The 12389-nt window shown below is 59.7% G+C and overlaps 3 protein-coding genes across 3 annotated transcripts; all 3 read left to right on the top strand.

Moving 5' to 3' along the window:
• The first annotated feature begins 1339 nt into the window (after positions 1–1339).
• On the top strand, positions 1340–3916 carry PTGDS (prostaglandin D2 synthase). The gene is made up of 7 exons (XM_038156089.1): positions 1340–1500; positions 2437–2576; positions 2658–2734; positions 2852–2965; positions 3171–3272; positions 3473–3498; positions 3754–3916. Exons 1-6 carry the CDS (start codon positions 1402–1404, stop codon positions 3496–3498), a joined length of 558 nt encoding a protein of 185 aa, XP_038012017.1. The 5' UTR covers positions 1340–1401; the 3' UTR covers positions 3754–3916.
• Positions 3917–4684: 768 nt separating this feature from the next.
• On the top strand, positions 4685–7319 carry LOC119708983 (lipocalin-15-like). The gene is made up of 7 exons (XM_038156090.1): positions 4685–4931; positions 5518–5657; positions 5848–5912; positions 6200–6313; positions 6775–6876; positions 6989–7010; positions 7166–7319. The coding sequence occupies exons 1-7, from the start codon at positions 4836–4838 to the stop codon at positions 7167–7169; spliced, it is 543 nt and encodes a 180-aa protein (XP_038012018.1). The 5' UTR covers positions 4685–4835; the 3' UTR covers positions 7170–7319.
• A 1020-nt stretch (positions 7320–8339) lies between these two features.
• On the top strand, positions 8340–12155 carry LOC119709185 (extracellular fatty acid-binding protein-like). Its single transcript, XM_038156609.1, has 7 exons — positions 8340–8673; positions 9115–9254; positions 9738–9808; positions 10395–10505; positions 11023–11124; positions 11362–11387; positions 11978–12155. Exons 1-6 carry the CDS (start codon positions 8578–8580, stop codon positions 11385–11387), a joined length of 546 nt encoding a protein of 181 aa, XP_038012537.1. The 5' UTR covers positions 8340–8577; the 3' UTR covers positions 11978–12155.
• The last annotated feature ends 234 nt before the right edge of the window (positions 12156–12389 follow it).

Here is a 12389-nt window from a genome sequence, read left to right as displayed (position 1 = left end):
ACCCCGTCCTGCCCCCAGGCCTGCTCTTTCTGCCCCTTGCCACCGTTGGTGTTCCCCTATGCCCCCAACTGCTCCAGCTTTGCCATCAAGGTCCTTGGCTGGCTCCCAGCTTTGCCACCCCCAGGACAGTCGAGCACCACCCGGATATCCATCGGGCACCCCCTCCTTGCACCTGGGCAGGGAGCTGGGGGTACCTGGCAGCAGAGGGCACCTTATGTTCCTGCCGCAGTGCCAGTGCCAGTGACACCCCGGGTGTGCCCTGCCTCTGTGCCCGATGGAGAGAGTTCCCCCCAGAACCCTGAGGGTGAGCTCCAGGGGAAACTGAGCCCCAGCCCAGCATATGACACCCCAGCCAGGCTCTCGTGATGTCCAGTCCTGCCTGCTCAGCTTTTGTTTTGTTTTCATAAATCCGCGGGGCCGGGCAGGCGCGGGGTGTGCAGGGCAGGGCGGCCTCACAGCGGGGCGCGGGGAAGGGAATGTGCAGGGAGCTGCCAGGGGAAAACCAGCTGGTCTGAAAACATGCTCCTTACGTAAAGCACCTTGGCAGGGCTGCGCCGCGGGGCTGGGGCTCTGCTCGGCATGGCCAGCCCTGCCCAAACCCTGCCAGATCCATGGGCGTTGCTGTGGCACCTAGCATACATCCCCTGTCCTCACCCTGCAGGGGCGTCCCCAGATTGAGGGGGGGCACCTTAGTACCCACTGGTGACCCCAAACCACGGGGGAGAGCATCTCCAGCCCCTCTTGTCAAAAGGTGCAGTGTGGTGGGGCGGGTGGGGTGTCAAGTTCTAGGGTGCATCTGGCTGCATGCTGGTCCCCAGGGAGCTGAACATGGGGCTCCCCGGCTCACCAGTGGGACGCACTCCAAGGGTGCTAAGGCCAGCAGAGATACTTCCTTGGGTGATGCAGGTACTTGATTCAAGGCAAAGCAGGGCGTCCTGCAGGAGCACACGCAGGTGTCACGTCCTGTGGGTTGGGTTGGGACCTGGCAGGCACTGGACATTTCCTCCATCTCACTGAAGCCCACTCTGGGTCCGAGTGAGGCCACCCTCTGTGGATGGGGCAGCGCTGGCCCCTCTCCATAGGCTGCTCCTGGCCCCAGCCCGGCAGCGCTGGGGGCAGGGCAGCCACTGTGCTGGCCGCTGGCTGTTTTCACTGCAGGGCAGTTTGGCACCCTGGAGCAAATATGTCATATCAACAGGAGGGAAGCGTTCACAGGATCCCCTGCTTGCCCTTTGGCTTCAGTGCTCTGTCCTGCTCCAGCTTGCATAACGGCACGGGGGGAGGCAGGGTTGGCTCCCTGGGGCCCCCTGCAACGCCTGGCCATAAATAGGGGCTCAACAAACTCTCCAGCACTGCAGCGCTCTGCCTCCAGCTCTCAGCTCAGCTCGGCTCGCTTTTGCCATGCAGACCACACTGCTCGGCATCCTGGGGCTGGCCCTGCTCGGGACACTGCACGCCCAGGACAGCATTCCTGTCCAGGCTGACTTCCAGCAGGACAAGGTGACCCAGGCCAACCGGCATCACCTCTGTGGAGGTTTGGGCTGTTTTGGGGGATCCTTGCCCTGAAAATGTGGGGAGGGGGTGGTGCAGGTGGATGGGGGACAAGGTTTGCGCTGGTGCACATGCAGTCTCCCATCCTGGGGGACCTCCCAGCACCTGGGTTTGGTGGCTCGGGAAGGGATCCAGCATCGAGGCTCCAGGCTGTGGGGCAGGACCCTGGGTTAGGTATGGGTCCGAGCTGCTGCTGTGCTGTGGAATGGGTGTGGATGTACAGGGATCTTACAGGGGAGAGTGAGAAATGCAATCTCAGTCTGACAGCACAGAGATGGCCATGGGAACCCCTCCCCAACAAAGACCCCAGCCCAGGGCCACAAAAAAACAAGGGCTGCTGTGCTGGGATATCCCCTCCATCCCTTCTCCCCTGGAAAGGTCCTGGGGGACATAGCCACTCCAGAGAGGTGATGAGGATGGTGGGAGGCACTTCCTGCAAAGACAGGGGTTTGGGATGTGCTGCAAGGGTGATCCCAGCACAGCTGCTCTCTAAGGTGGGCAGTTCCCCTCAGGGGCATCACACTGCCGGCTCCATACACCAGGCTGGAATGAGCCATGCTGGACCCAGTGTCCTGACCCAGATGGATAGAAATGGTATCTCAGAGCCAGGCAGTCCTGTCACACTCCCTGGGCTTGGGGTGAAGAGGAAGGAAACATCCAAGGGCAGTGAAGGACATGTCAAGAAACAGGGATTTCCTTGTTCCTGGGTTTTGTGGCTGCCAAGAGCTGTAGCAGCTCCCTGTGAAATGAGGACCCTGGGACACTGTCCTGCTGTAGGGAATGGGCTGCCAGAGGAGAGGGACATGGCCTGGGCTGGGGCTGGTGGTACCTGAGGGGTGAGACAGGGTCTGTGCCCAGCTGGGGCTGAGTGGAGGTTGTGTGCAGCTCACAGGGAGATGGTACAGCATCGGCCTGGCCTCCAACTCTAACTGGTTCAAGGAGAAGAGGCACCTGATGAAGATGTGCACCACCATCATCTCCACCACAGCAGAGGGGAACCTAGAAGTTACCTCCACCTACCCCAAGTATGGGGCATGGGGAGAGGGTGAGGGGGGAGGGGGTACTGGGGGTGGCCACTGGTGCATCCCCTGCTGCTCTGCTTCCAGGGGTGACCAGTGCGTGACGAGGAACAGTCTTTACACCAAGACGGAGCAGCCGGGGCGGTTCAGCTACACCAGCCCACGTGAGTGCCCAGCTTCCATGGGGCAGCCCCGGACATGCTCATAGCCGTGCTGTCCCTGCTCCGGCCCTGTGGCTGATTTGGAGCTCAGGGCTGAGCTGTGCCCCATGTTCCCCATAGGCTGGGGCAGCAAGCACAACATCCATGTGGTGGAGACCAACTACGAAGAGTACGCTTTGGTGGCCACCCAGATCTCCAAGAGCACTGGTTCCTCCACCATGGTGCTGCTCTACAGTACGTCTGCCCCAGAACCCCCATGCTGTCCATGTCCCCCAGATGTCTGTCTTTCCCATGAGAGAAGGGCAGGGTTATGGTCATTTCCCAAGCTGGGGTGACCTTAGGGGGATGATGGCTGGGTCAGGGCCCCCTTGTAGGGCTGCCTGTGCTCCTGTGCTGGTGGGTATGGGGGGACTGCCTCTCACCCTGCTCTTGGCTGCAGGCCGGACAAAGGAGCTGAGTCCTGAACGCCTGGAGATGTTCACCCAGTTCTCCAGGGAGCAGGGCCTGACAGACGATGAGATCCTCATCCTGCCCCAGACGGGTGAGACTGGGAGCGCAGAGATGGTGTCAGGGAGTAGGGGGTGAGATACCACAGGGGGACTGAGAAGGAGGAGACCCTGCTGGCTTGTCTCTGCCTCTCTATGGGGCCAGCCATGGGGTGTCCCCATTCAGGATCCCTCAGGGGGGCTGAGTTCCCACAGCCCCCAGAGAAGCTGATCTCCCTGTTTCTTCCTCCTGCAGACAAATGCATGGCAGATGCTGCTTAGGTGAGTCCTGCCTTCACTGGGGCTCAGACCAGCCCTGCAGGATGGTATGGGGATAGAGCCACATCACCCCACAGAGCCCCCAGCCCCTCCACAACCTTTCCCTGGGCTGCTGCTCTCCTCACATTGACTGGGGATCCCCCACCCAGCCCTGCGGGGTGCCTACCCACTCAGTGTGAGGCTAGCCAGGCCCATGTTCCCCCTTTGTGTTACCTGGTCTCCCACTGCTCAGCCATGCTCACCCCTCATCTTTTCCAGGCAGACCCACCAGCTGCTGCCAGCCCGAGCCCCAACAGCACCGCAAGCTGGTGACCACCCTGCCCCATCTGACCCCCAGTGGCCCCTCAGCAGCAGCCTTCACTCCCTGGCTTCACAACCCACACCTGTATCCCTGTCTCGATTAAAGCCCATAAAAAAAACAGCCCTTGCCTGCTGGATTGTTGTGGGGCAGGCCCAAACAAGGCAATGGGCAGGGGAAAGCATGGCCGGTAGGGTTGGGACTGGGCTTAGTGGTCAGGGCTGACCCCAGCTCCTGGCTATGGAGCTGCTGGGCTGAGACCCCATGTGCACTCACAGCCTTTCCCCATGGTGCTGCCTGGCCACTGCACCTGCCTTGCCCCACACAAAAGGGTCCCCAAGTCTAGGACCCTTGGGGCATCTGCTTCCTCTCTGCTCCTTGGGCACCCTGGGCTCCCCCAACCTCCCTGCCTTGGTTTTCCTGCTGGAGAGCAGACTGGCAGCATGGGAATGGGACGATGGGCAATCAGGAGATCTCCAGAAGTTTGGGGAAGGATGGACATGAAGAAGAAGGATGTCTGTGCGCTCTGGGTGTGGCTTGATCCTGGCCACCTCCTGGGCTCCATCCCATGAACCTGGACCCTCTCCAGCAGAGGGGTCTGAGCCTGCTTTCACCAGGCTAAGAAGCCACCACCCCTTCTGAGGGCACTGGGCTGTGGCCCAGCCTGGCACAGAACACCAACACAACCATTCTCTGGCACTGAGGAACCTGAGGAAGGATCCGTCCCACCACTGACAGACCCTAGAACCAATGGGAACAGCCAGGAGGGGGCCCCTGGGATGCATGTCACACTCCTCCCCATACACAGAGCGGGCACGAGGCAGCACTTGGTCCTGGCGTGCTCTGGGCTGGGTCTCACGCAAGGCTGCATTCATCTGGAACCGGGGGGGACAAGGCCAGCACTGTCACCTAAACCGGACACAGGTTATCCCTGCTCTTGTGTAACCTGTTGCATAAAGCTGGTGTGGGCAGGAGTGCTGCCAGCAGTGGGGGCTATAAAGTGGGTGCAGCCTCTCCTGCCCACATCCACTCCAGGGTGAGGATGACAGCAGCACTGCCCAGCCTGGCTCTAGCCCTGCTCTGCCTGCTGCAGGCAGGAGCCCAGGTCCCCGTGCAGCCAGACTTCGACACCAAGAAGGTAAGTGCACATCCTACCTGGACTGGAGGGGCTGGCTGGGGCAGGGGGCCTGTGCTGCACCCCCGGGCACCTGCTAGCCCCGTCCCTGAGCCAGGTCCAGGACAGCTTCCAGGAAAGCCTGTGCAAAACCAGGTTAGTCCTGGCTGCTGTGTCCAGCGCCAACAATAGCCCCCCTGCAAGGACACCAGCACGTGGGGCCATGATGTCTGCAAGTATGTGGCACTTTCCCAGGGAACATGGGCCAGGTGCTGCACCTGTGCTCTTAGCATGGGGCAGGACAGGGTGTTCTGCATGCAGGAAGGCGGCAGGTCCCCATGTTTGCCTGGCTGGTCCCCACAGAGGGTGGCAGGTCTGCCACCACCGGCTGGCAGGTTTCTACAGTGGGCTGTCATGTTCCCCATGGTGGAGGGCAGATCCCCACAGGCAGGTCCCTGAAGGGGCTGAGAGGTCCCCACAGAGAGTAGCAGGTCCGCTGCAGGTTGGCAAATTTCTGCAGTGGGCTTCCAAGTCCCCTATAGAGGAGTGCAGGTCACCCTGGCAGGTGCCCACAACCTTTCCAAATTCCACCGGTGATGTCCTGCTGCAGTTTGCAGGGGAGTGGCATGTCACAGCCATTGCTTCCAACTGCTCCATCTTCCTGAAGATGAAGGATGGGATGAAGTCATCCATGACCATCATCCACTTCACACCAGAAGGGGACCTGGCCATGAAGTTGTTCTGGCCCCTGTAAGTGTCTGTCCTGCTCGCCGTGTTCCCTGTGGGCCAGGAACTCCCTTTCCCCCCAGAGCAACTCCCCCACTGCTCTGGGTTGCCCAGTTCTGCCTCAGTGCATCCCCCTGAGCAGGCTGGGCCCATCTCACCCTGCTGCCTTCCCATGTGTCTAGACACATTTGTCTTTTTCATGTTCCTTTTCCAGGATGGACAAATGCCAAAAGTTTGAGCTGCTCTTCCAGCAGAGCGGGCAGGCGGGGCACTACATGGGTATGTGTGGAGAGGGGCTTTGGAGCCATGGGTACCCCGAAACAGAGGGCATCCACAGCCCCCATGCCTCAGGAGTTGCGGGAGGTGGGCTTGGCCTCTGCCTCCACGGCTCAGCAAGAGGTTGTGGGTGGGTGGGCACCCGGCTCCTCCACATCGAGCAGGGGTTCCTTCCTCATACCCCCCTCAGGCAAATTTGAGGCTTGAGCACTGAGCTGTGGGCCTCAGCAGGGCCCAGGAGGGCTCAGACTGTACCATGTTGCCCAGCCGGTCACCTCTTGGGTCCTTAGGAGCACAAGAGAAGAGGAATCTGCGTGTGATGGAGACAGACTACAGCCACTACGCTGTCCTGCACGAGGTCCAGCAAAACGAGGCAGAGCCCAGCACGGCGCTACAGCTCCTCAGTGCGTTGGGAGTGGGGACCTGGCTCCTGGGAAGGGATGGGGGCAGCAGCAGCGGGCAGGGGCTGGGCTCCCCACCCCCTACCCAGGGCCACCACCAGCAGCACCCCATGTCCATCACCTAGGGAATTAATTTTGGGGTGAATGAAACCTTGCACTAAAGAAATCTCCAGTTGGTTGCGGGTTGAACCAGAGCCCCCTGCAGTGTGCAAGCCAGCTGCAGCATCCCAAGCCTGCCAGCCACCCCATACCACCCCAAACAAATGGGTCGCTGATCCCAGGGGACTTGTGCCCCTTTGCTGCCAGCCCAGGGTAGCTGTGGGTTGCCTGGTGTCCACCCTGCATGTTCATTGCTTCACCTTGGCCCTTCCCTGGGGTCCAGCTGCTGCCCCGCAGTACCTGGACCCCCAGTGTGGGGCTGGCTGCTGGGATTCCTTGCCCTCACTTTGGGTGTGTGGCTGCAGCAAGGGAGCAGGACGTGAGCCCCCAGCTCCTGCAGAAGTTCATGGAGCTCATCCCCACCATGGGCCTGACCGAGGACATGCTGGCCATCCTGCCCAAATCAGGTGAGTGGCCCAAGGGCACAGGGTGGCAGCTGCGGCCCATCTGCATGCGGACAGCGCAGGGGTTTGGGGTGCTGCCAATTGCACACTCACCCCTCTCTTTGCTTTCCAACAGATCAATGCACCGGGGACATCAGGTGAGTGTGGCCAGGGAAAGCTGTGACTCCCTTTCAGTACAGCCTGGGCTGAGCAGGGACTTGCAGGCCCTGGGGGATCCCCCACTTGCCTTGGGGCTCTGTCACCTTGGCTTTGCCCTGCTCTGACCAGTCATCTGCTTGTCCTGCCTCTGCAGCTGAAGGACCCTGTGTCCTCCAGACCTAGAGGACGATGGGCTCTGCACCCCACTCCGTGGTGCTCCTTCCCATCCTCCAGGCTCTGCCAGACCCCCTGCTCCATACCAGGATCACCCTCAACCTCCTAAATAAATAGATGCAGAAGCTGCGCTAGAGCTTGGTGCTTTCTTGGCGGGAGCAGGGTGCTGCCAGGGTCCCCAGGCACCCTGAGCCCAACAGTCCTGGAGCTGACCCTTCCTGTCAGGCCCCCACAGGTTTTAGGGGGGGCTCCCTGAATGTGATGTTTGCTGTTCCCAGCATGGGGAGGATGGGGAGCAGAGGATGGGGAAGGTGCAAAGGAGCAGCTGCCAGAGCAGGGAAGAATGGAGCCAGGGTGGACAGAGTCTGGCACAGCCTAGCTGGGTGGTCAGTAGCTCTGGGCAGACAGGGTTAATCAGTCAGGCTGCCCAGTGCTGCCTGCAGGGACACCCCCAGGAAACCCCATTCCCTGCTCAGTCCTCTCCCAGGCCACCCAGCTGGGAGTGGGGTGGCACCAGTGCTGCCTATGGCAGGACTGGGACCCACATGCCTGCCACCCCTCTTGGTCCCCCATCTCACCAAAGCAAGGCCATGCTGCCATGAGCCCCAAGGGCAGCTTTTATCCGCCTCCATCTCTTGCAAAGTGAAGGCAGCTTCTGGTCCACCCTTTTTCTCCCTGTCCCACAGTCCCTCAGTGCCTAGGCAGGTGTTGGGCTGTGACCCCAGGAGTCTGGCAGAGCCAGGGCATAGGGGACATCACACTCTGGGAAGGAGAGACACGCTCCCACAGCGACATGAACCCCTTGTTCTACCCGCCCTGTAAAGGGTGCAGCCCGCTCGGCACACCCTGCATGCCCCAGCAAAGGTGGGGAGGCCGGCGCAGGCACCGCAGGTCAGGCTGTGCCTGCGAAGGGCTGGATTTGAGCAGGATCCCAGCAGCTGCCCTGGGGCACGTTTCAGCCCGGCCAGAAAAACGGGTCACCGAGGGCCTTGGTGTGCTGGGCAACGGGGCTGCCCCGAGGCCGGTGCCGGGAAGAACCTCCCGCTCCTCCTGGCATCCCTCCGGCAGCCCGTTGGAAAACAACCGTTCGCTTTGTTCTTGCACAAGCAACTAAGAGAACCGGGGAAATCCCAAATTTCAGCAGTGGTGCAACGGTTCCTGTAATCCCGTTTTGGGGCTGGCAGGCACAAGGCCCGCTCTGCCCCAGGGGTTTTGTTCACCCTTGGCTGACCTTCGGATCCACCCCTTTGCCCAAGCCAAGCCCAAGAGCGCCCAAACGTGCGGCTCGGCACGGCTCCAGCGGGGGGCGGCGGAGGGAGCACGGAGCTATAAATCCGACAGCGCCGGCACCACTGCCCATTCCACGGGTGAAGTCTGAGGTGCTGAGGCGACATGAGGACCGTGAGGCTGAGCTTGGGGATGGTCCTGCTGTGCTTGCTGCGTGTGCAGGCCGGGGACCTGGGAACTGCGGAGCCGGACGAGAGCAAGGTGACCCTCAGCATCCCGGGAAGGGAAGGTTCCGGGAAGGGAAGGGGAGGGGAGGGGAGGGAAGGGAAGGGAAGGGAAGGGAAGGGAAGGGAAGGGAAGGGAAGGGAAGGGAAGGGAAGGGAAGGGAAGGGAAGGGAAGGGAAGGGAAGGGAAGGGAAGGGAAGGGAAGGGAAGGGCTTGTTCTCCAGTCACCAGTAGGGCGGGGAGGACTGTAGAGGTGTTTTGGTACTGAGGACAGCTGGGGTCACTACAGCCACCATTGCTTTGCTGACACACCCAGGTGAGGACAGTCACCCAGCTCCTGCATAGGTGTCCCTAAGGGAGTTTTGTTGCCTGGACGGGATGTAGGTGTTCCATGGACTGAGGTTGTCCTGGCTTGGTCCGTGAAGAGGAGACACTCTAGACTGCTCCTCTGGACTCACAGCCTGCTCTCACTGCCAGATTGCAGGGACATGGTACATCACTGCTATGGCCTCTGACTCTGAGAGCTACCTCCAAAATAAGGACCACCTGAAGATGGCGATGGCCAGCATTGAGGTCCTGGGGGATGGTGCCCTGAAGGTCTCCTTTGCAATTCCCACGTAAGTCCCACATGCTTTTCTCCACAGGCTTCACTACCAAACTCCTCCCTGGACCTTCCCTGGCAGGTGTCCGCCTCAGTGCACTCTCCAAAGACCTGGGCAGGGGTTGAGACAGGAACATCAGGGGCTTGGGACAGCTGTGGGCACCCCGTCTTTAGGGCAGACTCAGGTCAACACTGGCCAGGACCAGTGCCACCACAGAGGGTGGGACAGGACCCTACAATTACAACTTTCCCAGCAGAACCAGCCTCATCCCAGAAACTCAGAGTATGAGTGAGGGCATCGATATTCCCCAGGTGCCAGCACTGTCCCCTGCCAGCCCAGGTACCCATTGTTCCAAGGGTAGTATCTGTCCCCTCCTGCCCTGGCCACACCATCGCATCTCTGAACAGCAAGTCTCACACCTGGGATAGTGACCCTTGAACAGGGGAGGGGAGAGGGAGTCACTTCACCTCAGCTGGAGCATCCTTCACTGTTCTGCAGCCCTGGGAGATGTATGAAGTTTGAATCGATCTACAAGCCAACAGGCAACCCGGGTGAATACTACAGCTCTGGTGAGTGGAGGTGCCTGGCTCTTGGGGCAGGATAGAGGCATGTCCCACCATCCCTGTCTGAAGCAGCTGGCTGTTCCTGGGGACATGGTCCTCAGGACTGCCTACCCCTCCTGTATACTGGGTGGGACATCCCTCTGTGTCCAGGTGTCAACTACACCCCAGGGCTGGTGGCCCAGCAGCATGGCAGACCCCCCCCAGTCCCTCCCTCTGGGATAAACACATTGACACCAAGCTTAAACCATAGGGAAAAGCAGGTTCGTTCTGCAAAGAGGCTGTGAGTGGATGTTCCCAGGGGATGGAGCAGGAGTGGTTTTCCATAATTCCCAGCCCAAGGAGCAGTCTGACACTGGCCAACAGCCTGCACTGACCATCCACAGACCTTTCTGCCCTCGCTTCCCTGTCCCTCTGCTCTGCTGTGGTCTCTGGGCTCCCCAGGCTTTGGGAGGAACCTTAGCAAGGGGGAAAACCAGGATGGGGAGATATCGAGGAAAGATGGGCTTGATGGGCTTCATGCTCTTCACAGCCCCTTTGCAGAGTGGGGGTTTCCAGGAGGAGGTAATTAATTTTTCTCCACATCCCTTTGCAGACAGAGGCAATAAGACGGTGCGGCTGGTGGATACCGACGGCAGTTCCTACATGGTTGTCTTTGCCACCAGAGAGAAAGAGGGGAAGACCTTGCACATGCTGAGACTTTACAGTGCGTAGCCAGCAGTGGTGAGCTGCTCCAAGGGTCCTGCAAGGCCAGGAGCCAGGGGACATTCTCTCTCCATTCCTGCCTTGGGTGAGGTGCAGGAGCAGGGCAGGGACTACCATGTGTTCCCTGCGTGTCAGGGAAGGAGCAGGGGTTTGGGGTGGCAAGGGAGTTTGGGGCTTAGGCTCCCAGCACTGTGCTGCCAGTCCATAGCATTGGGTAAGTTGCTTGGTGGAGAAAGGTGGAGAGTGGGGGTCCTGCTGCACAGGCAGAACAAAATCAGGGGGGACAGGAACCAAGAGAGGAGCCACTGTGCTGGTGTCAGGACCTCTGGCTCATCTTGTATCCGGGGTGGGGTGTCTCATGTGCCTGGCCACCACTGCTCTCCAGGACCTCCACCAGTGCCTCCAGCCTTCTCCCAGAGACTGCCAACCATCTGACCCTCAGCTGGACACACTCACCAGCTTCCCAGGAGATGCAGGGTCAGGCACAGCCTGGAGCTAACTCATGTCTTTGTCTTTAGGCAGAACCCAGTGGATGAGACCCAAAATCAAGTTGCTGTTTAAGAGACTTGCCAAGCTGAATGGCTTCACTGACAAGACAATCTGGATTTTGCCCAGACAGGGTGAGCACTGCCCAGGGCCAATACAGGGACATGCAGGCAGGGACCAGCTCAGCCCATCAGTACCACCACTTCGTGGTCTGAGCTGGCAGGAGCAAGTGCTGGCAGCCAGCAGTGCTCTGGCTGGGCACACTGAGCAAGAAGAAATCCACAAGTTCCTTCTGAGTAGTCTATTTTGGGTGCTAAATGGCACTATTCAGACCACTTAGCCAGACTTAGGCTTTCTCTTTGTTTCCACAGAGGAATGCAGACTTGATGAACCATAGGTGAGTTGCCGCAGTGCAAAATGGTGTTTGCAATGTTCTCTCCTGGAAATTGACCTTCTTGGTGCCCCCAAGGCAAGGGCCACCAAGAACTCTTTGAATTCCTCTGGGGTTGAGCTGTTTGAACTGGTGCTGGAGGTTGCACAAAGGTAGGACCATTCCTTTGGATACTACCCTACAGCAGGGACCCCTAGGTACCAGTACCCAGGAACTCCCAAGGAGCAGCGTCCAGAGACCCCCAGTAGGAAGTGCCTGGCACTGAACATGGGCATGTGAGCTGAAACCACCAGAGAAATGTCTGCCCATCCCTTTGGGCAGTGAGGGCTAGGACACTGGCTCCTGCCAAAGGGATCCTGAGCTTGTGGACTGGCAAACCTGGCCAGAGTGGGTTGGTGTCTCACCACGCAAACCATATTTGTTGTTGCCCCCCTAGCCTGTGCTTTCCCACCATAGAGCTGTAGGGGTTACTAGAAATTCATTGCTGGAGATGCCTCACCCTACAAATCTGGGGAGAACTGGAGAAGAATGCACTGATCCTAATGGTGAGTCCCACTGGCCTCACCCAGACTCCACCTCTCCCACCTGTTTTCCAGAAAGTACAGACTGGCTTGTGGATGCACCTACCAAGCAATGCAAGACCCATGCTCTGAAGCTCCAGGCTCCTGCTCCACCATCCTTCTTCTAAGCTCTGTTGTCAGGACTCTGACACATCCCTGCTCCTCCAGCACACAGTGCCTGCTTTTTGCCAAATAAACAGAAACCCTCCCCAGGTCTTGGTGTAGCTGTCTGGGGACAACCTGGGGTGCTGGGCCCTGTGGTGCCTCCTTTTGTCCTCCTGGGGGCTGTGGATGGTGAACAGCCAGGAGTGATCCCAGCTGAGCTTGCCCAAGTGAGGGCAGTTTCAGAGCCACAAGATTTTTCCTCCCGGGTGCCTCCCAGAGGGGCAGGACCAGGCCAGGCAGAAGTAAGGCAAAGGGTGCAGTGAGGCTGGAAATCCTGTGGGCA

The sequence above is a fragment of the Motacilla alba genome, chromosome 17 (assembly GCF_015832195.1).
Source record: "Motacilla alba alba isolate MOTALB_02 chromosome 17, Motacilla_alba_V1.0_pri, whole genome shotgun sequence".
Taxonomy (NCBI): Eukaryota; Metazoa; Chordata; class Aves; order Passeriformes; family Motacillidae; genus Motacilla; species Motacilla alba.
Note: the sequence above shows the minus strand (reverse complement) of the source record. Positions and strands in the feature narration are given on the sequence as shown.